The sequence below is a fragment of the Chaetodon auriga genome, chromosome 11 (genome assembly GCF_051107435.1).
Source record: "Chaetodon auriga isolate fChaAug3 chromosome 11, fChaAug3.hap1, whole genome shotgun sequence".
Taxonomy (NCBI): Eukaryota; Metazoa; Chordata; class Actinopteri; order Chaetodontiformes; family Chaetodontidae; genus Chaetodon; species Chaetodon auriga.
Genome location: NC_135084.1, coordinates 13,719,788 through 13,744,410, shown reverse-complemented (window position 1 = coordinate 13,744,410; position 24,623 = coordinate 13,719,788). Strand labels below are relative to the sequence as shown.

Here is a 24,623-nt window from a genome sequence, read left to right as displayed (position 1 = left end):
AAAGGTGCGGTGGATCCCCGGCGGTAGGTGCGCTACAGAGAAGCCTGAGAAGGACGAACGACCTCGGCCAAACGAGCGGACTGTAGCCTGCTGCTGACGGGCTGTTCCCCCACAATGATCATAACACTGCGGACTCTCTTCGAACAAGGGGTAAGAAACCGTAGCCTTGTCTGCTTGCTGCGGGAGTCGGTGCTGGGACGTTTATCCATGCCGGTCTATTGCGCGCAGCTTGTCTCTGCAGGGCCCGGGGTATCTGCGCAGGGACAAGGATAAATAACAACCATCCAGGGCTGTCAGGTGGGTGCAGGGAGAAATGAAAGTACTCAGCGCTAAGTTAACGTAGTTTTACCTAATGTCCTTTTTCAGTCACATGCCTTCGCAGAGCATGGCTGCGGTTATCTCCGTTGTAGAACTGATAGATGATCTCCAGATGGTACCCTTACTACTATGCTGTGCATTTCTGCAGAGCCTTGCATGTCACTTGCCACACATGATACCACGGTTTAATATAGACAGGAGAGGCGATCTTATAGAGGATGCCAAGTTGTCCTAATGACACTGACCACGCAAATAATACTCCTCAGTTCATTCATAGGTGTATATGATCACTGCAGCATCACTGCTTACCGTATAGGCTTTAATGTTTCCATAGGACCCAGTATGCAAACTTCCCACCTATCTCACTAACTGATTGTGATCTCAGTGTTATTTAAACCCCAGTTAATATTTTTTAATCTTTATTATACTGTAAATCACAAGTACACTACAACTCAGGAGCTGAACTTGGGTGAAAAACTGCGTTTTGGCTGTTTACCAAATGATCATGAGCCTAACTGGAATAGACCTGCTTCCTCCTGTGTTCATCAACGTCACTGATGTAAGAAACCCCTTCAAAGAACACTGATGACTTGAATCTAGTTGCCTGTCAGTCTGCATATAAAAAGTCCTGTCAATTATAACAGGCCTCCAATTCTAAGACTGCAAGAAAGAATGCATTCATATACTCATTTAAGCTAACTAAAGTAGCCTAATTTAAATCAAACCTGACAAAGAAAGAATTCTTACACATTTGAATGTCAAATCTGTCCATTCACACTCGCCTATAAAGCTTGAAACTGGGTGCCTGTGCTTCACTACATGCCCTTTATGTCCCTCCATTTACCTCTGTCAAGGATTTTGCAGCAAGGACAGTTACTGGGGATAACATGGGCATCACTTTCCAATGCCTTTTGTTTTAGTCACATAAAAAACCTCAATGCCTTTTTGACTTGTTTGTGCTCAGTGATCTGTAAATGCAGCCTGGCACATCCCCTCACCAGAAAAATACATTTAAAAAAAATATATACCAGAAAAAAAAAATGCAGCCTCATCTTTCACTCCTCATTACGCCTTTACTGGAAATGCTTGTTTCACTTAACTTGTGTGCACTGTTGAACAGAAATATGGCCATTTTGTCTATACGGGCTATGACTTATTACCATGCAGTATATGGTCTATATTTCCAGTGAGGCCAATGTCAGCCCTCTACAATAAATGTACTGCAAGACAAACGAGCATAAAATAACATCTAATTTGTCATGTTTAAAACGGAAGTAGGCCAAATTAAGTTTGTAATTTTTTACTTTCAAATAGATAGATAGATAGATAGATAGATAGATAGATAGATAGATAGATAGATAGATAGATAGCGGAAGGAAGGAAGGATGGATGGAGGAGGTGGTGGGTGTGTCTCTGTGGATGAGTGACGCGCTGCTGGGACGCATGCCCCGTGCGCACTGCGCGTCCCGGCCTGTCAGTAGCAGCCAGATGGAAACGTAGGCAAGTGATTTTGGTGAGGTCATGTATTTTTAAGCCGCACAACGGAATAAATCATCCTTCACCGGCGGCACAAACAAATAGTCCGCTGCTCCGCAACGTTTCACCGCTGATCGGACCGCGGGGGGATCGATAGTTTGATTTTACGACAGAGGTAAGATGAGGATTCGCACCTCTGCTCCTCAGACGTGCTTATTGTTTGGCCGTGGGGGAGGGTCGTATGTCGCTATATGTGCTTGCTGCTCCACCGACGTGGCTGTTGTTTAAGGGTGTTGCATTGTAGCTTCACTCACTCACCCCAAATACTCCCTTTGTCATGTCGCTACAGTGTAACGCGTCCGCAGCAGTGTTCGCGTATAGATCGAGGCAGCGGCTTTCACCGCCGACTGCGCGCTGTGTTTCACAAACAGGCCGCGTCATATCACCATACTGGTGCCGTTATCACTGCAATAATGTGTTCTTCTGTGGTGTGGCCGCTACGTTTCTGGCATGCATGGATCCTTTCTGGTGCAGCCTGCGCGGTCATTCACCTGCCGCCGACGGGACAAGACGTGGGGTCGTGTGGCCAAGGTTAACTGACGCTGACATCCTATGAAAATAAATAACGGATCGATAGCGGTCCTGCCGCTCAGGTCTCTGTTGTTAATCTGTGCCTGTGGGATGTAGCCAGGTCTTCTTCTCTTTCTCCGTCTTTCTCCGCCCTGCTGACAGGTTTGCATGTGTGGACAGGGGAGAAAAGGCTGTCTCAGTGGCGTAGGCTATATGAGGATAATATGTGACAGACAGTGTCCTATCCATAAGGTAGAATATCATAAATGTGTGCATTTGGCAGAAATAGTTCTTGTTTGATGATGCATGCAAATTGGCAGACCATGAGATGGTATTCTATGGGAATAATGTGTAACTTATTAGATTTTTTGTGTCAGTCATGTGCTGTTACAGACAACAAAGCTGCACCATTTCATTCAGCATTCTGTTAAAACGATGTTAAACCTTGACACAGTTTTCCAAGCCTTTGTATTTTTTTTATGTAACCACCATTGCCAGGATCTGAATTGTCCATTCAGTGTATGCTTTGGAAACCATTCATTAAATCACTAAGCGGAAGCAGCTTGTTAAGAGACAACAGTGGTTAAGTCATTAGGGGGCTGTGCACTCTAGGAATGACCCTGCTGTATTTCTGCTTTTGCAGGATACACAAGGCACCTTGATGTGTAACAGCTCCCTGCCTTCAAATGCATCCATCCATGAGGTCCAGACCTCTTCGGTGCTGCATGAGACTACTGATGTGACTGCTGCATTACTTGTAAATACTGCAGCTGACACCTAACTGCAATCTAATAGTGTGTAATTGATTTCAGAGGAATTTGTTGATGCAGCGTGTAGTTGTAAGCATCAATACTGGTTATTGCATCGCAGGGACAGTAATATTAACAGTGTATAGAAATGAGCAGAACTCACAGCCTGTGATCCAGCCATTATTACAAAACCAGTGACCCGACAACAGGGCGACATACCAGTGACAGATCTGCATACTAAATGAAATGTCAAGCCATCATAAGTCAGACAAGCGTAATTGTCTTCCTGTCTGAAATATAAAAAGAGGCGACATGTCTATTTTCATGTTATGAGGGAGGTGGATGTTATGTACGTCTTTGTGACGTTGGAGGAACAGAAGGAGGGCTGACTCATTTTATTCTCGCAATTATATCCCTCATATGGACTGTGTGTCGGGGAGAGTGGAAGAACGGGGAGGGTGGTTACATTGCTTATATAAGAACTGAAGAAACGGAAAGGAAGCCCATGTCAGAGTTTTCTCCTTTTGCAGATTTCAGGCGGTTTTAATGCAAAATGAAACATGTTCAGGAACGTCATGAGCGCAAATTGGCATCTCTGTGTTGTGTGTTATCTGGGCTCACAGCCTCATGGTGCAACTTGACCCAGTTAACATGTGCCTGTGGAAGACCTGCTTGTAGAACTGGGCTGGAGTTCTGGGCTGGGGTCCAAAAGCTCGCAGGAATTATCACCGGGCTTGGTTTTCCAGTGTGACAGAGTCATTCTGAGAGTCATGTTTCATATGATGGAGTAGACCTCCCTGTGGCTTGCTGTTCTGCCACCACTGCTGATGATATCAAATCTTCCATCCTGGTGTGTTTGCTGAGTTGCTGAGATAAGGAGCCGCAGTGCTCGCCTCAAGTGTGAAATTCAGCAGTGTCTTTTCTCCTTTACTCCTAATCTGCTTTCTCTGGAGCGGGGATTTTCATTTGACTTTCTAATTTTTGCCTGGCCTGCACAGCAGCTATTGTGGTGTCCGTAAACGTGTGTCCGTCTTTGTGTATGCAGAGGACATTTTTGGATGCACAGAGAGCAGTAATCGAAGATATCACCATGAACAAAAACAAGAGAGAAAGAGAGTTCTACAGCCTAGATGTTGGGGACTCGACGTTCACAGTACTGAAGCGATACCAGAATCTAAGACCCATCGGTTCAGGAGCACAGGGAATCGTCTGGTGAGTGTTTCAACCGCATCCATATTCAGCCAACAGCTACGTGGTGAAATTTGGGTCACTGTTTCCACTAAAACATTCATGAGAACCATTTATTTTAATGTCAAGAAATTAGTGTATAAATCCATATAAAATGTAAAATTTTAGCTGAAGCATCCATAACCTGTGCTGTTTAATAGCTGTTATCCTGTATGCATGTTATCTGTGACCATGATTTGAAATGGTTTGCTAACTTTGCTCTTCAGCTCTGCTTATGACCAAATCCTTGAACGAAATGTCGCCATCAAGAAGCTGAGTCGGCCGTTTCAAAATCAAACCCATGCCAAGAGGGCGTACAGAGAGCTAGTCCTAATGAAATGTGTCAATCACAAAAATGTAAGTGTGCAGTCACAAGACATCAGTGGTATTTTAGATTGGCTCTGTAAACGGCGTCATTCTGATTGTAATTCATGTCATTTATACCCACAGATCATCGGCCTATTAAATGTATTTACACCACAAAAATCATTAGAAGAATTCCAAGACGTGTAAGTAACTGCATGTGAAGTGTGTTCGTGTCCTTTCGTTTTAAAGCACTCAGTATGCATCGTTCCTAAAATTGAATTACTCTCTCTTGTGCGTTTGCTTAACTGCCTGTTATGGAAAATGTTTCTGCTCGGTCAGATACTTGGTGATGGAGCTGATGGATGCCAATCTGTGCCAAGTCATTCAGATGGAGCTGGACCATGAGAGGCTGTCTTATCTGCTTTATCAGATGTTGTGTGGTATCAAACACCTCCATGCTGCTGGCATCATTCACAGGGTAAGCATCAGCTGGCCATGGCTACTCAGACTCATGCCAGGCCAGTGTCCCGAAGAGGAACTGTTAAACCTGCTGTGATACTTGACACTGAAGTGTTAGGGCAAATGGTCAAATGGTGCACTATTAGATGGTGAATATAGTCCTTTAAAGTCCAGCAAAACCTTTAAAATTTATCTTTAAAATACATTTTCATTATATTATATATTTTGTCTTACTTTAGGATTCTTGTTGCGACATTGGTCGAAAAATTTTAGCATTTGCGTAATTTCTTTGACTTCAAAACTTAAATTCAAAGCAAGAATTCTTAAAGAAATGTCCTTGAACAAAGCACTGGCTTTCTAGCTGCCGGTTTGATGCAGATTTCTTCTGACCTCCATATCGAATAGGGTGGGTGAATGTATAATTTCTCCCAAATGGATCAATAAGAAGCAGGTGTAAAATGTATGCATGCACTGTAAGTTACAATTGCACCTCCTCACAAAGACACTCACAGCAAGTGAAAACTATAGTATCATCAGAAACATGCAGCCAGGTTTGCGTCTCACGAGAAATGAAATGCTGATAATAGCTCAATAATGCTAGTAACTTAACAAATCTTCAGCAAAACATTATTCATCGCTAGAAGCTGGCAAAAAGAAGCGGCCAATCGATTAAAAAAAAAGCAAAATCAATACTGTAAGATGTGACTTGATTCATCTGGAATCTGTACACTTGAAACGCGTTTGCTGCTAACAAGCAAAGCACCTCAGTAAGCAATTTGTACTGCAGAGAAACATGACAGACAAAGGTAATCTTTAGAAAATAGCTGCAGCAGGAGCTGGACGCTGCAGGCTTTCAGCTGGATTTTAGCCACGATGGATCATGTCTATAAATCATCAGTGATGTGCACAGACAATACCATGATCACAGAAAACAAACAAAAACCAATAAATAGTCCTTGTTTGAACAATAGAGCTGGTCATGATAGATGTTGTAAGATGGGGTCAGTTTACTGTCAGGATGGTGTTCGAAGACATCAGACAGAAACCAGTACGAAATCAATCAGCTCTCACTGCATTTAAAGCTTTTAATAACAAAATGAACATATGGAAAGATACATTTTGCTGTTCCTCTGTAGGACCTCAAGCCCAGCAACATAGTTGTCAAGTCAGATTGCACACTGAAGATTTTGGACTTCGGCTTGGCTCGGACGGCTGCCACAGGCCTCCTGATGACGCCATATGTGGTTACACGCTACTACAGAGCACCAGAGGTTATCCTGGGCATGGGCTACCAAGCCAATGGTTAGTGATTATCTGTGTGCGGTATCCGTCAATCTATGGTGTAAGATGTTGGTTTTCACTGTATAAAAATGAATTGCAGTCTATAGATAGAGCTATAATAACCGGCACCTGCCCATGAATCTTGCTGTTAACACTGTTTTAAGCCGCATGGTGCTTCTGTACATAATGGGGATTTATTTGTAGAAAATGCTCTCTAACTAGCCTCCTGCGTGTAACTAACCTGTTCTTGTGCATTCTTCTCACCTCTTATTGGCTTTGTTTACCGTGTTCTGCTTCACTAGTGGACATATGGTCTGTGGGCTGCATACTGGCAGAAATGGTACGCCATAAAATCCTCTTCCCAGGAAGGGACTGTATCCTTGGGTCTTTTAAATGCTTCTTCACGCTGTTAATCTTAACAGTCTTTACAAAGTGTTTGGGCTTCATGCTGTGCAGACTGTCAGATCTTCCCCTGCTCGGTTTTTGCCTTGAATGCAATATTTTGTGCCAGGCGGTGGGGCAGTGTAGTGCCATATTTGTAGTATTCTGGCCTTCCTGGGCTGTAAATTTTCATCAACATGTCAGTTTTCAGTTTTATCTGCTCAACAGCGCAGTGCTCCCTCTCTCATATGTCTGGCTGATGCTGCATGCTCTCCATTTTCATTTCCACACATCATCACACCACTGCCATTGTTTTTGCATTCTTCTCACTTTTTATTGTGCTTTCTTTTTCTCACCATTCTGTTTGCATGTTCACCTCCCTTCCATCTAAACGTCCACCTCTAGTGGATGTATGGTCAGTGGGCTGCATAGTAGCCGAGATGATCAGGGGAAGTGTGTTGTTCCCCGGCACTGATCGTATCCTTCCCCATCACTGTGTTATCACTTCATTCTGTGCGAAGAGATCCAACACCATCCCGAGAGTTTCCCTCTGTCACTTTGCTGTCCATTGTCAATTTTTCCACCCGACAAACATCATTGCTCTGCTGCCCTCGCCTATTGTGAAAAACCACACGATAAAGGGCAGTAGCTGCTGAGAGAGCATGTGCAAGAGTTATGTATTAGCTGCACAGGAAAGTGAGCGAGTGGCTGCATCTCTATAGATCATGTTATCTACACAGGTGTATGTGTGTGTGTGTGTGTGTGTGTGTGTGTGTGTGTGTGTGTGTGTGTGTGTGTGTGTGTGTGGACTACGCAAGTAGAGCTGTTGGTGTGTCCACCTCAAAGTCAGTTAAATGTCACGCTGCCCTAATGGTGTGTTACAGTGTGTGTGTGTGTATGGGAGTGAATAGTGTGTGTGGCATCTTCCCTTAACATTTACACTTCAGACATTGACCAGTGGAACAAGGTAATTGAGCAGCTCGGCACCCCATCTCAGGACTTCCTCATGAAGCTGAACCAGTCAGTGAGAACATATGTAGAGAACAGGCCACGCTATGCTGGATACAGCTTTGAGAAACTCTTCCCAGATGTGCTCTTCCCGGCCGACTCTGACCACAACAAACTGAAAGGTAGTGTTTATTTTTAACCATAACTCATAAAGAACTCCTTCATCAAACCACATTTGCAGACATGTGTTTAATAGCGCAGTATCTTTTCTATGTGTTGTTCCTCCCCTCAGCGAGCCAAGCCAGAGATCTCTTATCCAAGATGCTAGTGATAGATGCCTCTAAGCGCATCTCTGTAGACGAGGCCCTGCAGCACCCCTACATTAATGTTTGGTACGACCCGGCTGAAGTGGAAGCGGTAAGTGGATCGCCGATCGGACCGCGTGATCCTTAAATGGGTCACATGAGATTTAAATTACATCACTCGAAGTGGAAAGTTGGCATCGCTCTTCTATCTTCAATGTGCCATTCAAGCCATTTTCTCTTTCTCAGCCCCCTCCGAAGATCCTCGACAAACAGCTGGATGAGAGGGAGCATACCGTGGAGGAGTGGAAAGGTTAGACAGCAAACTAAGATTCTTAGCACTGCACTTAACCCTTCACTTTTACTGTCAGTTTCACTGCATCGTTTACCATCTGGCTCCTCATGCAGCACAGTGTTCAGTCCCAGTGCTGAGATATACTTCCTCAGGTTTGATCCTAATAAAGTGAATTCTGATAACACACATTGATTTAGAAAGTTAGTTGGGTGTCCACACTGTTTTATCACTGTGTTGTGTGAAACGTGTTCCCGGCATCAAATTCAGAATAAGCATATCTTTACAAAAATCAATGAAAGAGATGAGGTAAAACATTAAATAGACTGTCTTTGTGCTGTTTTCAATTGAGTACATGTCACAATTAAAGCTGTCCGCTGTAGTTAATACATTCAGTTTTTGTGCGAATCCGATGTGTTTACAGTGAGTCAGCTGGTCGGATTCTATGATTAGTTCATCAGTGGTGACATGATTATTTTCTATTCATGGAAAGCACAGAAATAAACCATGTGTAAGGAAATCCAGTGGGGCAGCCAGTGAATGTGTAGACATGCAGTCATTTCATCACAGACATTGTTTCCCAAGGAGGTCTGTATCTCCACTGCAGTTGCCAGAGGGTGCGTTGCATGACTTGAAATCCCCTTTTAAAGCCTCACAGTTAGTGTTTTCCACTGCGAGGAACCTGATTCTGTGGAGCATGGGAGGGTCTAAGATTGTGAGTAAATATCACTTACAGTTGTGCAGCGGGATGAGCTCATCCTGACCCCCTGCCAGGTGATAATGACCCCTCACTCATTTTTTAGAAGGGTCACACGCACAGCCAGTCCAAATTAGAAACATGATGCTGTTTGGACTGTACAGTATGTAATACACCCAGGCTGTAAAGAAAAAGTGTATCGCACACTGCGATACATGAATCAATGATTTCTCTGTATGCTTCCTGCCCCACTTCAGCTTCTGCTGTTCTTTCATTTGTAGGGCTAATTTATACGGAAGTGAGTGAATGGGAGGAGTGGACAAAAAATGGAGTGATAAGAGGCCAGCCACCGCCTTTAGGTGAGTAATCATTAGAACTTTGGGAGAAAAGAAGAGGTGGAATGGAGGAATTACAGCGAATCAATACTGTTTTTGTTTGTTAGAGGGACATGATATTTATCAGAGGCTTGATGAAAGCCTGAAAGTGTTGAAATACCTTCGCAAGACTCTGATACATGCTCACTCAATCTGTTTGTGTAATGCTTATACAATGCTCATACTTTTTATTTTATATGGAGTTTATTGAAGATAATGTATATGCACACAGGCCAACAAGAACCAGTTTGGTGATTTGCAGGTTTTAACCTAGTCATCTAGGTTAAATCTTTTTATAGTGACATGCAGTATAACCACTGTTTCAGCAGAATTTCTGTATTTCAATGTGAAGAAAAGCGGTGTATCAGGACCAGATTCAGAGATTTACAGCAGTGTAATGTGTATTTCAATGAAACCTATTCGTTGACGTGTGTTTTTCGCAGCACAGGTGCAGCAGTGATCGACAGCCCCCCTCAGCCCACGTCCTCCTCCTCTTCAGCCAACGACGTCTCGTCCATGTCCACAGAGCCCACTGACCCGAGCAGTGACCCCACCATGACCTCTGAAACAGACAGCAGCTTGGACAGCCACACCTCTCTGGGTGCGCTGGCCTGCTGCAGATAACGCACACACACATACACACGTACACATACGACAACAAACCTTTCCTCATCAGTGTGTGTGATGGGAGAGGGTTCAGGCCAATGGAACTTCTCATGGTAGTTTGTAGAGCTGCGCTTCTAATGTACAGTTTGTTTTTATTTCCCCTCCCCCTACACTGCTGTAAATGATTGTGGTTTGAAATTGTATCATTATTACTGTATTTTTGCTGCAAAGAATCAGAAGTATGTTTTGATGTGAATCTGTGATGTGTGTTGATGAAAGAGAAGGATTCGAGTGTACTTTACACATTGCTGTTTTTTAGCTCCTGCTAAACAGTCGAATACCATACTGTTAGCGCTGCAATATTAAGTTGAGTATATTTTTGAATTGTTCATTTGGCATTTTTTTTTATTATTTTTGGGATATTTGAATGAATCTACACCAATTCTCTCTTAAACAGTAGACTATGGCACATTTCATCTCAGATCCAATTGTAAATGGATGATTTTATTTTGATATTGTTCCTCATCTTTCTTGTAGAAAGTCCCTTGGTTTATCCAAGTTAACTTATTTCTTAGTATTATGTCACCTCTGATTGTGCGCATCCTGACAAGCAGTCAAATGGTCTATTGCCCTGACACTGAATTTCTTTTTTACTATAGCATACTGTTAACTGACTGTATTTTAACTTGTTTATTTGTTTAGATGTAATATGTAGGCGATGGTCTGTTGGATGAGGAAGAACAGGGTGAATGTAAGTGAACAGAAATGTGGCATAGTGAGGAGCCAATGAATAGCGCTGTATCAAGTTAATATAGGCCACTCCACTGGCTAGAATGAGTTCAATACTTGGGGCCTGTCACCAGAGACTAAGTCTAAATTAGTCACTTTACCCTTTTGGTGGGTTCTTTCAGACATTATTCACCGCTGTCTGATATTTAAGATATTTCATTTAAGTGCCCTTACTCAGTTCAGTGATTTTCAGTCCTCTCCGTGGCAGATGCCCCTCTCTTCTTTGGTGCGTCTTTCTGAGTTCTACCTCACACATGCACACACACTAAAACAGACATTTTTGAAGATACAGTATGTACAGTATATCATGGCACATGTCGTTCAAAAGGAATGCGAAACAAAAGATCCAGTTTTTTTTCTGTATTTGTGTTATTTATTTATTTATTTCAAGCTAGGAGGAGTCTATTGTATGTAATGTACATTTCATTCAGAAGTACTATTTATATGCATTTTGTTTCTTTTTTTTTTGTTTTCTGTGCAATATAATTCATAGATTAGTATAGTCAGTGATTGATCTGTACATTTTACTGTAGATGTATGAATGTTTTCTGAGAGTCAGGAAATAGGCATTTGCTACCTGCCATGATAACCTTTGGATGTATTTGATGGCTCAAATTCCCAACCTGTCCCTTTGCCCTTTTCATGGTTGGGCAATCCAGGCAGTAACCCCTAGCATCAGCTCTCAGAATGCACTTTTGGGATTGTGACGCATGTCCTGACCCTGTCTGGGCCACATCTCAACTGACTGTAGCTGCTTCCTCTTTTTTGTGGTTTTCCTCTCCTCCATCTCCTCAAAAATAGAAAAGATAGAATACGCATGAGTTTTCTCTGAGCAAATCTGGTTTTAGTGCAGGTACATTTAGAGGAAAGAAAGGAAAGCCATTGAGCACTACTGGGATGATGCTGCACTCTTCTGATAGTTTGGCCAAACACTGCCAGCAAAGAGTGAACCTGCTGTGATGTGTTTTGGTAAGGCCAGTTGTGTGAATTTTAGCCTTTGGATCTGAAATTGCCTCACTAACAGACTAATTATATACATCAGAAATGGAAACTGTCTACCTTCAACTCCAGCAAATAAAAGAGTTGAATTTTAATGTCTCACGTTGTTGTGTCTTTTACTGTCCAAGTTTCTTTCAAGAGTTCTGAGGGGAAATGAACAGGGGGTGTATGGGAAGACTGCACCTCACATATAAGGCTTTTTCTGATCTCGTACAGAGGAATTTACTCAATAAATAATCAGCTACATGACCCATGGAGTATAATTGTAAGGGATTTCGTGGAATGGTTCAATCAGAGCTGCTTGGTCCAGAGGAGTTCTCGTTTGGCACCGGCACTGGTCAGTGTAGGCACAAGACGGCTGTACTTAAGAGGACACGATGGCAAGTAGTACTGCACTAGAGGTATTTGGTCTTCAAAGCTTTGGGGCTGGCTGGTCTTCCCAGTAATCAAGCTCCTCCTCCTCTGATGGACCACATGAAGGCAGATTGGTTTGGTCTAGTTGGTCCGTGTTGCTCCTGTGGTTAGATCTCCAAGGGTTTTGTAGAACTCCTCCATCTCTTGCTGGAGGAGGATGTTTCGGTTCTCTGCGTCTTGGTGAGCCCGCTCCGAGTTCCTGAGTCGGATCTCTAGCATGTGAAACTTCTTCTTCTCCTGGTCCAGCTCCTCCTCGAGCCGGTTCACCTGGGACTGGTACTTAGAACAGGACTCCTCCAATCTTAAAGAAGAGGAAAATTAAATTGTTATAAACAACACCTCATGCACTGTTTAATTGGTTATTTCACAGGAAATGACTCATTCTTACTTGCGAATGCAGGTTTCATAGCTTGTCCTCTGTTTCTTTAGCTCCTGCTTGAGTTCAGTCAGCATGTTGGTGAGACCTTCATTTGTCCCTGCGAGATCATCCTCGGTTCCACTTGCACTGTGGTCCAGAACATTTGTACTGTCCCTCACCTCTCCGGGTCTCTCCTGGCCCTGCCCAGGTTTAACTGCCTTATCGCCTGCCTCTGGCTCGGCCAGCGAGATCTCAAAGGATGTCCAGATGGAGGATGCATCAGCAGGTAGGCTTAGACTGGAGGGGGCAACATTGTCATAGGCAGACAGTCTGTGGGATTGGTGGAGGGCTCTGTGGGACAAGGACGTTTGAGGAGAATCTTCATCGGAGTCTCTCTGTGAGTCCTTAAGTGAAAGAGCGGTCTCTTTGAGGGAGAGAGTTGAATCTTTCAGAGACAGAGTGGAGTCTTTAAGTCTTTCACCTGATGAGGTGGTGCGCCTGTGAGCTCGGAGGGACGACAGGCCATTCATCAGCCAGTTGCTCCCACCAGCTGCTGACACATCCCCTGCGGACCCCCCTATTTTCCCCCTTGGTCCCCCAGATGCTGCACTGCCCTTGAAAGAGCACCTCCAGGAGGGCAGAGCTTTAGACTGTTTACTTGGGCTAACAGCTACTTCACTTCCACCTTTCCCTTCAGTTTTGCTATCAGATTTTCCATCCATTTTCTCCTCTGTCTTACTTTTGCCCTTCCCTTCAATATGACCATCCTCGCCCTTCTCTGAACTTGTAACAGGGCTTGGTGCAGTCGCTTTACTCTCTGTAGAAGGCGTGGAAGGTTGGGTTTTCTCTTTAGGGGTTTTGGAGCCTGTGCCTGAGGAGGGTGGGGGGTCAGGGTCTTCTTGTGAGAGCCATTCCACTTTGCACCGTTGGAGAGTATTCTGTTGCTGTGGGGGGATCTTGGTCTCAGTTTCCAGCTCCTCCCGTTGATAAAGTCTGGTGTGTTCACTGATCAGCACAGTCATCAGATGCTGCACCTGTGAACTTCCTGTTTATAATGAGAAACACACATACACATAAGCATACACCTGCTTGAAATGTGTCATAGCATTGTACATATTGACTGGAAAGCAAGTTTTACATATATTGATGATCACCAACCCTCCATCATAGTGACTGGGTCCTCCACCCTGGGCCGAAGGATATTGGGTCCAAACACAGTGGCCAGATTCTGAACACTCATCTTATTCTCATTGGAGTGAGATTGAACCTCGTCAAGAAACCTGTGCAGATGGAGCCAAAAGGGGAACTTACTACCACACAAATTTAAAATAGCCAGTGTTGACAGCTCTGCTCAAATTGGGAGAAACCCCTTGTTCTTTTTTATTCAGTAAGCTTCAAACTAATGAAAAGGAGGACTGAGTCATGATTCTGGCTGGTGTGTGGGCTCAGCTGATCTTTATATAGAAGCAGAAGGCAGAGAGGACATGCAATTATACACACTCAGAGTCAATCAATGTGATGTCACTTCCGCTGCTGACGAGGATGTGGGTGTAATGAATGTTATTTCCCTCGTATGACAGGGTGTCAAATCCTCAATCATCACACAGTTAATGGGAAATAGCAGGAACGATAAAACCCGCCCGAGTTATCAGTGAGCTTAACAACAGCGAGTTGATAATGTGACAGTGTTTACTCACTTGCAGATGTATTTAAGGAGGTTGTAGTTGACCTGAGGAAGGGATTTCACCTGCTTGCCCATCTCTAAAATACCCTTGAACAAAAAGCATGACATGATTATTGCCAAGGCAAGAGTTTGGAAGTATAGCAGTAAAGTGTTAAGTAGACATATAATTACCATTGATTTATCCTTGGTAAGAAGCTGAGCACAAGAGAGAAACTGTGTGTATTTGGAGAATGGGATTATGGGCTCCGGCAGCTCCCGTATGTACAGCTTTAGCAGTGATGCCACTGTGTGGACGTCTGTGGTACTGTAAGAGAGTGGACATAAAGAATACCATCCTGCAGAGATTCTAGCCTGGCATGCAGCTATAGATAAAATGTCCCTTCCCAGTGCGTCACCTGTCAAACACCGGCTTCTCGCCACGGTCAAACGCATCCTGCAGCTCTCGAACGTGATTGGTCTGTCCGGGGGCCCTGAAAAGGCCTTCCTCCTCCAGCCCGTGTTCACGTATGAAACACACACATTGTTCAACCAGCACAGGGACCAGTCGCTGAGGGCCACACTGGGCCTCGTACAGCATTGTCTCCTCTAAGTGTTGCCCAAAGACACCTGCAGTCACACAAAACAGAAAGCCAATCAGGTCATTAACAGCTCAGAATGTTTTCTTAGGTAAGATGTTTAATTCCCCTCTTTAAAGCATTAATGATGTAATTACAGTAAAAAGTGTTTCATGTAGACATTAGCGTGTATGTATATGTTTAAGAATCACACCTCCTCCAAGTGGAGCCCATATGACTCTGCGTATGGCTCTGACCCATTCCTCCATGTCACTCTGAGAGTTAGCCATCAGCAGGAATGATTCGTGGCTTATACCTGTTCGATCCTTTTCTCCACTCCCCCCTGAAAACACAACCATCTTTCATTAGTTTCTGGATCAATAGGACAAAATGACAGACACACCTGGAAGCCACTGAACTTCAAATTTGCAAAATCATACACAGAACAGATACAGCTTTTGCAAATGACTCTGCTGATCACATAAACTGTCTCATCTGTGAACAAGTGGGCTCTACCAACTAGAAATATCAGTTTTTTCAATAACCTTATTAGCTCCAGCACCCCTGCAAAGTACAAAGCCACAGCCATGCCGCTTGTCTCTCCTTCCTCTGGCTGCACGCAGCTTGATACCACCCGGTTTGACATTTCAGTTTGACATTTTAGTTTATTTCAGTTTAGCTTTAATTCTCTCCCTTTATGTGACTTCGTAATCGCTTGCTTTTGAAGAGGTGGAAGCATAACTCAAGCAACTACAGATGGAGATAAAAGCATCAAAACTGCCATTCAGAAAATGTTCTTACATTTTGTCCAGATGAAAACCTTTTATATAAGCAATGCAGAAGAGAGATTTGAGGGAGTGGATTTGGTAGTGGTTGCATGTGTCTTGCTTTGTCGGCTATATATCAGCACCTGCATTCATTACAAAGTCCTGCACTGTGGTGCATAGTGTGTTGTGTGTGAGAGAAATGACCCAGAAAGACTAGTATTCCCTGTGGACACCAGCAACTGCACCATGCCTCTCACTCTCAGTCTCTTTCTGCCCAGGCCCTTCACCTCTGCATCTCTTCATGAACAAACTTTGCCTGCAAAGTGTCACCTGACAATCTCACCTATTAAAAGATCACACTAGTGTATTTGCATGTTTTACCCCACTGACTACATTTTGCATGCACAGTAGTCTGCATGGCTGCTAACCAATTTCAAGAGTGTTTTTCTTAACTCATTGGCAGCCATTGACCTCGATTGATTTGTAAGGAAATCGTCTTGCAGAGAACTAAAAACCTGAAGGTAATTGATCATAATGAACATCTTATTTTTATGTTGCTGTGAAATGAAATGAAACTAGTGAAGTGCAGAAATAGGTTGGGATGAGTAAAACATTCATGTAATAGAGCATCACTGCATCTATCAATCAAAAAGTAACCACAGATTAATATCAAACTGCAATATTACATCATTTCAATACATTTAAAATGTGCTACCTGAAGAATCAATACAATACTGACTCCGGTAGCCCCTTATCAATGTTCTTCCATAGTTAATGTATTCAAACTGGAATGGTCCTTTAAGTGAAGTGCTCAAACATAGAAAGGTCACATACATAATTAAAAACACTAACTGCAACAGTCTAATACAGTAGATGAGACCACATCTGCTAATGATGCTGTGTGTTCTATGTACCACCATGCAGCCCTGCAGTAGAAGAGAAGGTGCAGCAGAGCAGAGACTGCCATGACAGGCCGTGACAGAGATTCATACAATACTTTTCAACAGTTCAGTCTGCTTTCCAAAGTACTTCAATACAGGAGAGACAGTATTTCTGCAATACATCCTCCTCTTTTATGATTAAAGCTGAGAAAATGTACTTACTACCATCACTAACCGACACCTCTTCCTCAGGATAAACTGTCAGGATGTTAGTCAACCTACTGCAGTAGTGGCCCATGTTGTGCCTGTACTGTCAGCAGTAAATAGGGGCTTCAGCTGAGCATTGGCAGCCCTGGACTTTGGATGTCCAAGTACAACTTTCTTTCTTTCTTTCTTGCTTGCTTTCTTTCTTTCAAGCAGGCCCTCTGATCTATGTGCTGCACAGTCCACTGTTCTGACCATAATCATGCCAACCCCACGCTGTCAACAGCAATAATGAATGAAGTCCTTGTTTAACCCACAGACACATGGCTGTGTCACTCACATCCCTTCTGCATATTTCATGCATGTGTTTCAGCCTGTGACTCATTTGTAGCTATGTTTTACTTCTGTTTTTGTCCTATTTGTCACTTTACTCGTGGGCCAGTAAGATTTGCACAAAAGATACAACCTGCTGTATGTGGAGTATGATCACAATTTTGGGAAACACCTAGAGATCATTTCTGTAATTTGCCTGGCGCCAGGTTAATGTCCTTGTGGTTGTGGCATATGCACTGTTATTGCACAATGTACAGTTTCATCCCCTTCTGAACACCAAAAACCCTTGAGTGGCAGGTATATCTAGGCGTGGTACTCTTACCCTGAGTCCATCTTGATGTCCTTTTCTTCAAAACGCTTTGGTCTTGGGTTTGGTGGGAAATTATGCTCGATCATTTCTCAGGAAACATACAGCTAAACATTTTTTTCTGCTTGGCACGCAGTACTAAAGAGATGGTTCAGCATCACTTGAACAACCTTTACTTACTTGCTCACTTTCTTACACAACAGAGCTGTTACCATGCCAACTCACCTGGAACAATTTCAAAAGGGTGTCGTCCAGGTTCGTCCTGATTGGCAGGCAGCTCATTGACCTGACTGCCCTGAAGAGGAATACAACCCTGTAGGAGAAAGGAGAGGAAGGTGTGAGATCAACAGATAGAAAGACAGACTGACAGAGAGCCGGTCATGAGGAAAACACCTGTATCAACGCTATTCAAGGGCCAAACAAGAAATCAATTAGTGGCTCTGGACGTGGTCATGTACTGCATGTTAAACATTATGGAGTTCTGAGTACACTGGACTCTGGGCATCCGCCCAACAGAGGGAAGTAATGATGATGGAGGGAGGGATGACTCAGGGAAACATCTCTTCATCTATTTATCCCTTGGGCGCTTCCTGATGTCCTTGCATTTCTAATCCTTCCAGCATAGAAAAGGTCAGAGGTCACCAACTAAGTGCTTACAGCAGAAGCACAGGGCAGCTAGTTACCATATTATCAGTGTGTGTATAAGGGCAATAACAACACACTCTGAGGCTGTAATGGAGAGTGTGGGGATGTCGTAGTGATTTCTGTGTGAAAAATGAATGGATATTTATCCAGCTATAGTTTGATACCAATACAGATTATAAAGATAAGACCATGTATCTTTAAAAATCATGGTCACATAATGCAGACAAGTGCTTCATTTCACTTGAGGGCTGCAAAATGTATTCTGTCACCTGATTTAAAGAATCAATAAGCTATTTTCAGAGTTGGAGAACACACAGTGGATTGACTGGCCCTGGGGGAGTCAAATGAAGTCACAAATATGAATATCAGGCTTGAAACCAGAATGCATCCAAAGGCACAGCAGTGCAGCCTCCTGGGGCAACAGGTGACATCGAGTACATGTTTTGTGTATGTGATATTTCGTGAGCGTCACCTGTGCCTTGGTTTCATCCTGGTCCTTGTAGAAATAAAGAGCTTCAGTCCTCAGGACAAACCAACGCAGCTGCCAGTTTTTCATGATACTCCGCTGTCTCTTCAGCCAGCCTGCCTTCAGTGCTTTCTCCTGATCCAGAGGAGAGCAGGGCCTGGAGACCCGAGACAACTCTCCAAGCACCATGCTCTTGGACCGTGCTGCATGGACACACACATTGAGATAAACTGATGGAAAGGCGGCTTGCAGGATTAATCAGAATGAGCGTGTGTCAGAGAGAGATAAAGAAACAGAGAGTTACATAAAGACAGAGGATTCATGTTATTTTGGGATTTTCTTTCTTTGTTGTTTGGCTATTATTCTAAAAATTCACCAAGACACATCCTGAATCATTATTCACAGAAGTCTCCCATAGGAACGGCTAAGCCCACAGGCTTGACCAAGCATCCAGATTTCCTCTTAAGTCAGTCTACCAAGGCATGGCCTCCATTTTGCAGCAATGACATTCTGCTTTAAGAAGAAATCCATCCGTCAAGTCTATTACATTTTGTCATGCATTTCAGATAGAAACAAGGGCATCATTATTTTTGAATTTCACTGCTGCACAGAGAGGAGTTTTGCTTTAGATCAGGTTTCAGTTAAACTGCTACAGACTGACTATAAGCGTGGATTATATATTACCATATGTATGCCAAAGGTATACAGCAAAAACAGCGACAGTAGAGTGATCTCTAGGGAGTCCGAGAGAGAGAGAGATAAACAGAGAGCAGAGGGAGAGAAGAGAGAGAAATCAATGGTGTCTTTTTTCCTGTTAATTGCATCTTGCTTTCTGCTGAGGACAGCAGGGGAAGGTATCTGCAAGTGCATAGGCTGAAATCTCTCTCCTGTTTCCTCTCCCTCTCTCCCTCTCTGCTGCTTATCAGCTCTCTGTCTGGACTCCTCATTTCATTTCTCCCCTTTCTGGACGTCCTTCATTTGCAGAGTCATGATTGCTGGGAAGGGATAAGGCTAAAGATGAGGCCACGTGAAGCAGCCATTAACAAAACTGTACGCTGACAGCAGAAGCAGGCACAGCAGGATCTATAAATATGGCAGACATAGGAGCCGCTTCTTGTTTTAAAAAAGTTAGAGCTGTTATTTAAAAACTACTGGCAGTAAAGAACTATTTGTGTACAAGGATCAAACTGTTGTCTTGTTACTCAAAGTGCATCGCCTTATAATATAATATACAATATACATATCCACTTATGTTACTGATAATTTGTGATAATGCAGAAAAATGCCCACTGTCTATTATATTTCATATATTTCTGTATTTTTACTGATGCATGAATGCATAAGTAGCATATTGCTATTATAGCTGGTGGAGATGGAGCTAATTTCAACTATTTTATATCATTGTGGGTAGTTGAATATTTAGCATTGCATAATATTTTATAAACTGATCTTATGTTTTGTGTTGATTAATGTCTTAATATGTGAAGAAACTAGTGACTGTACCTGTAAAATGAATATAGTGGAGTCTCAAGTACACCATTTATTCTTTATGGCACATCATCTGAAGTCCTTAATAAACTCCAGGACATCCAGAACTTTGCTACTCGCCTGTTCACCCACTCCCACTCCTCTGACCACATCCCCCTCTCCTCCAGAACCTCCACTGGCTCCCTGTCCCACTCACTCGCAGAGCCCCTACCTCACCCATCTGCTCTACCACCACTCTGCTTTCTGCAGCCTCTGCTCTTCTAATGCTGACCTCCTGTCTCCACCAATCAGGAACAAGTACCGGAAATGGGGTGACAGAGCCTTTCCATCTATCTACGTTCAAACCACTAATCAAAACCGACCTTTTCAGAACTGTTTTTAATGCGTGATTAATGTTGTGTGTTATACAGTATGTTTTCCATGACCATTTTAACTTATGTAAAGTGTCTCTGAGTGCCCTGAAAAGCACTTTATAAATAAAATGGATAATTATCATTATTATTATTTCCCTTTAAACTGTTGTGAAGTAGAAGTATGAAGGAGAGCATCAAATTGAAAGTACAAGTACAGTACCTCAAATTTGTACTGAAGTACAGTAGCTGAGTAAATGCGCTTAGTTACACTCCACTTTCCATTTATCATAAGTACTCATTATGTTTGAAAATGGCCCCAGTCAGTCATTATATCATAATCACATTCATTATTAAAGCTGCATTATTGAAGCACTTGCACTTGTTGTTGTGTTTGGTCACAGTGAGGCAAATTTAAACTACTTTACTTACTGTTGGGTAGTTTAATCTATTTGAATGCGTTGCATTTTAAGATCATTAAAAATTTTCTATGTACAATCTTAATCTGTAAAGTAACTATAGCTGTCAAATGAAATGGAGCAAAAAGTATTGATTTTCCCCTCTGAAATGTAGCGACGCAGAATATCTAAAGCAGAATAAAATGGAAATACTGAACTGCCGTGCTGGGTACATTCCACCATCACTGGATATAACTACTGCATATTCAGTCTTTCTACTTGCTTAATATCAGGAATTAAATTATTCAGCTAATATTGGAATGATTCATTTATGAGATTGTTGTGATCTATTAGACATCAACGAATACCATTTTTGCACACTAATGGTCTTTTTTACTGATTAAAACTTCTTCAGCTGGGACAGGGTCTCATTAATGAAAATTTGATGAAAAGATAAAAATGCATGAAGACTTCATGATAGTTTTTGCATCCATAGTGAAGGATCATATCTTGTAAGGAAGCCCTCATCATACATTCAAATGTCCGCATATTGACAATTATTCAGCCACACAGATAATGGAGAGCAGCCTCAAACACCAACAACCTCTTCCCGTAAGACTCTAAACTACTTAACTGCTTTAGGATTCTGGTCTTATATCTCAGCGTCTGAGTGCAGATCCAGCTCCACGATGCTGTATGAATTTGCCCTGAATGATGCTGCATTAAAGGGTCAGAGGAGAGCAGAGCTGGGAATCTAATCAAAGGAGAATACCATTACAGCAAATGAGAGATGGCAAGAGCACAAAACGTGGCAAGCAAACTGAAGTGGCTGCTGCACTCTCCAACTGTGCTGGGTGAAGGAGAAAGGAGAGGCACTTCTCTTCCCCATCATCATCTTTTATGGTCTTACTTTTTACGGCTGGTCTAGAATAAGACAATGACTGCCAGGGGAGAAATGAAGAAACGACCCATGCCTAAACACACACACACACGCACACACACACACAAAACATAAGGGTTATTGAGGCTGCTGCAAGACAATATTTTGCTCCATTATGTTAATTTTCATACAAAAATGTGATTCAAGAAGATGGGAAATCCTCACAGACTTTTATCTCCTGTAAGGGTGTTAATGCCTCTGTGGATACTCTCTAAAAACCAGTGCTAGCCCATTTCCTTGAGATTAGCTTGCAATGTCACAACTCCCCAGACGACCTGCAACAGTGTGTGTCGGCTGTGTGTAGCAACCACCTGCTATGAAGAGCACAGCAAGCATCTATACTCTGCATCGTGGTAATCTTGGTGCCAAGCGTTGCTCCTGTGATTTACAGCTTCCTTATTCATCTTCACGCAGTCATGTGAGAGGCACGTATATATATCCCGACTTCAGTGGTCACAAGTGGATTTTACCCTGCGTTAGAGGAACTATGTTTGACAGTCAGCTGTTGTGATTTACAGGAGTAGAGAGCTCTACGTTCCTTTCAGCACCTCTGATCTATCTGTCACCTGCTCAAAACCAAAAAACTAACCCAATAACCCCTGAATAAATAGAGGTGTGGTCATGTGCTCAAGGTGCGAACATGTCAGGATGCAGACCACTGCTGGAGGGAAGGATTATCCTTCCAGCAGCCATGTTTACTACAACCCACAGTATCTCCACCAGGATCAAATCTTCTAGGAATGAGGATGGTATAATCAAGAGGGACGAGGGATTACATCACCCTGTAGTAGAGCCTGTTAGCGCTCACTGAGCACTGGACACGGAAGATAAAAGCCTCAACACTTCAGATCATGCAAGAAAACTCAGGTCACTGCTGATAACAATGGTCACTGGGATGCAGAATGACACTGGTGTGCCAATTTGGTGCTAAAATGGCGCTATTACACCTTCTTGATGTCGTTATCAATGCAAGCACTGACAACAATATTGATGTTAACATTATTACAAAGACAGCAGGACAGATGGAGCTCTAGCGAGGCAGGGAGAAAAAGAGACGGGCTGCAGAGACAGAGAAGCATGGAAAAAGAGAAAAGAGATGGAGCGCAGAGCAGGGATGGAGAAAGGGGAGGAGGGACCGTGCTTACCCCGGCGTGCCTGTTTTATCTTGGGGCTCAGCATGGTTACCGCTGTGCTGCTCCCTCTCACAGAGACATGACTGCATCCCTCTGTTCACACACTATTCCTCAAACACACACACACGCTCAGCGCCTCTCGCTGCTGCCTCGCCCTGTTACTCCTCATCCTCTCCGAGCATCTCTCTCTCTCTCTCTCTCCGCGACTCACTGTCTTGCACTTGGACACTGTCTCTGTCTGATGTCACACACACCCATACACACACACACACACACACGCTTACGAGCACGTAACCACACGCTCTCCTCTTCCTCCCCTCCTTCCTTTCCTCTCACTCCCCCTGTCTGTCCCACTGGCCCGGTGTGCTGTTGTTCTCACATACCTCGAGCCCTGCCCACTCTCTCTCTCTCTCTCTCTCTCTCTCTCTCTCTCTCTCTCTCTCTCTCTCTCCCCCTCTCTCTCTCTGCCTTCTGCTGCACACTTTCAGTATCAATTTCTCACCATCTATAAATATGTCTGGCTGTGTGCCCTCTGTCTTGTCACCCATTTCTTTACATCAGCCCCCTCATCGCTGCACAGTCTTCACAGTCCCTCCAGTTGTTTGCTCATGGAGATTTGATTATGGTCTCCTCTGTACCTGAAGTACTACCTCAGATCAATACATTTGACTGAACTGACACCAGCCTTACCATTTAATGCAGAGCAAGTGGCCAGGGCATTGTATTATCCGTATCTAGATGACAAACTCGGGTGGACGCGCATTTAAAACTGACAAAATTCCACAGTCCAACACTCATATTTAGCATTTCGACTCATTCAGGCCAAGATTTATAGTCGGAGGGGAAATGCCACACTTCTCAGTCACTCAGCAATCTGTATAGTGAAAACCACAGCACTCAAGGGTGTGATGTTCTTGTTCCTATTCTGCCTAGTAGGATTGTATTGGATGTGATAAAGCAGATAAATGCTGCAGTTCAAGAGGGTGGACGAGACTGAATTGCAATACAGAGACTGAGCGGAGAGCTGACTGAGCTTTGTCATAAGGAGAAACTACTCAGCTCACATATAACAGTCAATGGCAAATGCTTAACACTATACACTGCCTTCATGAAGGCTTTATAAAGGAGCTGCTTTATATTAGTAGTAATATAAATCTGTACACAGTCACAAAAACTGCAACAGAGACAGGCTCATACAGATGGATATGCTAGAGACATGGTGTGGACCCAGATATATGTCTTATCTTTATATGAAAGCTCAGGTAGCAAAAAAAAGTTGGGGAAAAATCATCACAGATGTCATGAAAACAAACTCAAAACAGAGCTTTTACCTGCCAGTCCCTTTGGCTTGTCACTTGTCTGAGGAGTCCTTGATGGTTTCATGGTGGTAAACCCGTCGACACAGTGAATCCTTCTCCACTGGGGCCATTTCTAAAGCCACAACACAGTCAGACACACAGAGACACACAGGCACCCAAATCTAAACAATGGCAACACTGAAACCTCAGCCTTCACTTAATTGATAACCACTAAGAAACAAATCAAATGACATTCACATACCCAGTGAGCGGGGGCCACTATAGCTGCCATCGTGAACTCACCAGTGACGTGTGCCTGAAGAATGCTGATGTGAACAGGAGGAAATAAAGACAGTCATGAGAGTATTACTTGCCATGTCATCTCGGACGGGCAGACCAGACGACTCGCAGTCTGCAGTCAGCCTCTCCGTGCTGAACAAGAAAGCATCACATAATCCCAAGCAGCTGCTGAGATAGGTGCTGCTTTACAGAGAAATAAAACACAGCTGTGCCATGTTCTCCTGTTGTCTCTTTTTCAGTCTGTCTCTCCGTAAAGGAAGTGAGCTGCCATGATGGAGAAGTGAAAACTGCTGACTTCTGTATAAAAAATATTATGAGTTTCTCCTACT

General features: G+C 43.3%; 2 protein-coding genes across 7 annotated transcripts; one reads left to right on the top strand and one right to left on the bottom strand.

The window, feature by feature from the left end:
- Positions 1 to 5: 5 nt before the first annotated feature.
- Positions 6 to 11,869, top strand: mapk8a (mitogen-activated protein kinase 8a). Of its 6 annotated transcripts, none has more exons than XM_076743294.1 (12): positions 6 to 150; positions 4,159 to 4,325; positions 4,568 to 4,697; positions 4,791 to 4,849; positions 4,986 to 5,124; positions 6,242 to 6,407; positions 6,689 to 6,760; positions 7,715 to 7,897; positions 8,008 to 8,132; positions 8,267 to 8,330; positions 9,288 to 9,365; positions 9,824 to 11,869. In XM_076743294.1, the coding sequence occupies exons 1-12, from the start codon at positions 115 to 117 to the stop codon at positions 9,838 to 9,840; spliced, it is 1,236 nt and encodes a 411-aa protein (XP_076599409.1). In that variant the 5' UTR covers positions 6 to 114; the 3' UTR covers positions 9,841 to 11,869. The 6 variants fall into 6 exon arrangements, with proteins under 6 accessions (XP_076599409.1, XP_076599407.1, XP_076599405.1 ...); XM_076743292.1 differs by lacking the exon at positions 6,689 to 6,760 and adding an exon at positions 7,173 to 7,244 and having other exon boundaries at positions 17 to 150; positions 9,829 to 11,869; XM_076743290.1 differs by having other exon boundaries at positions 17 to 150; positions 9,829 to 11,869.
- Positions 10,132 to 23,080, bottom strand: arhgap22a (Rho GTPase activating protein 22a). The gene is made up of 10 exons (XM_076743289.1): positions 22,709 to 23,080; positions 18,394 to 18,590; positions 17,502 to 17,589; positions 14,999 to 15,127; positions 14,626 to 14,836; positions 14,402 to 14,534; positions 14,244 to 14,317; positions 13,705 to 13,826; positions 12,577 to 13,591; positions 10,132 to 12,489 (listed from the first exon to the last, which is right to left on the bottom strand). The coding sequence occupies exons 1-10, from the start codon at positions 22,740 to 22,742 to the stop codon at positions 12,270 to 12,272; spliced, it is 2,223 nt and encodes a 740-aa protein (XP_076599404.1). The 5' UTR covers positions 22,743 to 23,080; the 3' UTR covers positions 10,132 to 12,269.
- Between the last annotated feature and the right edge of the window lie 1,543 nt (positions 23,081 to 24,623).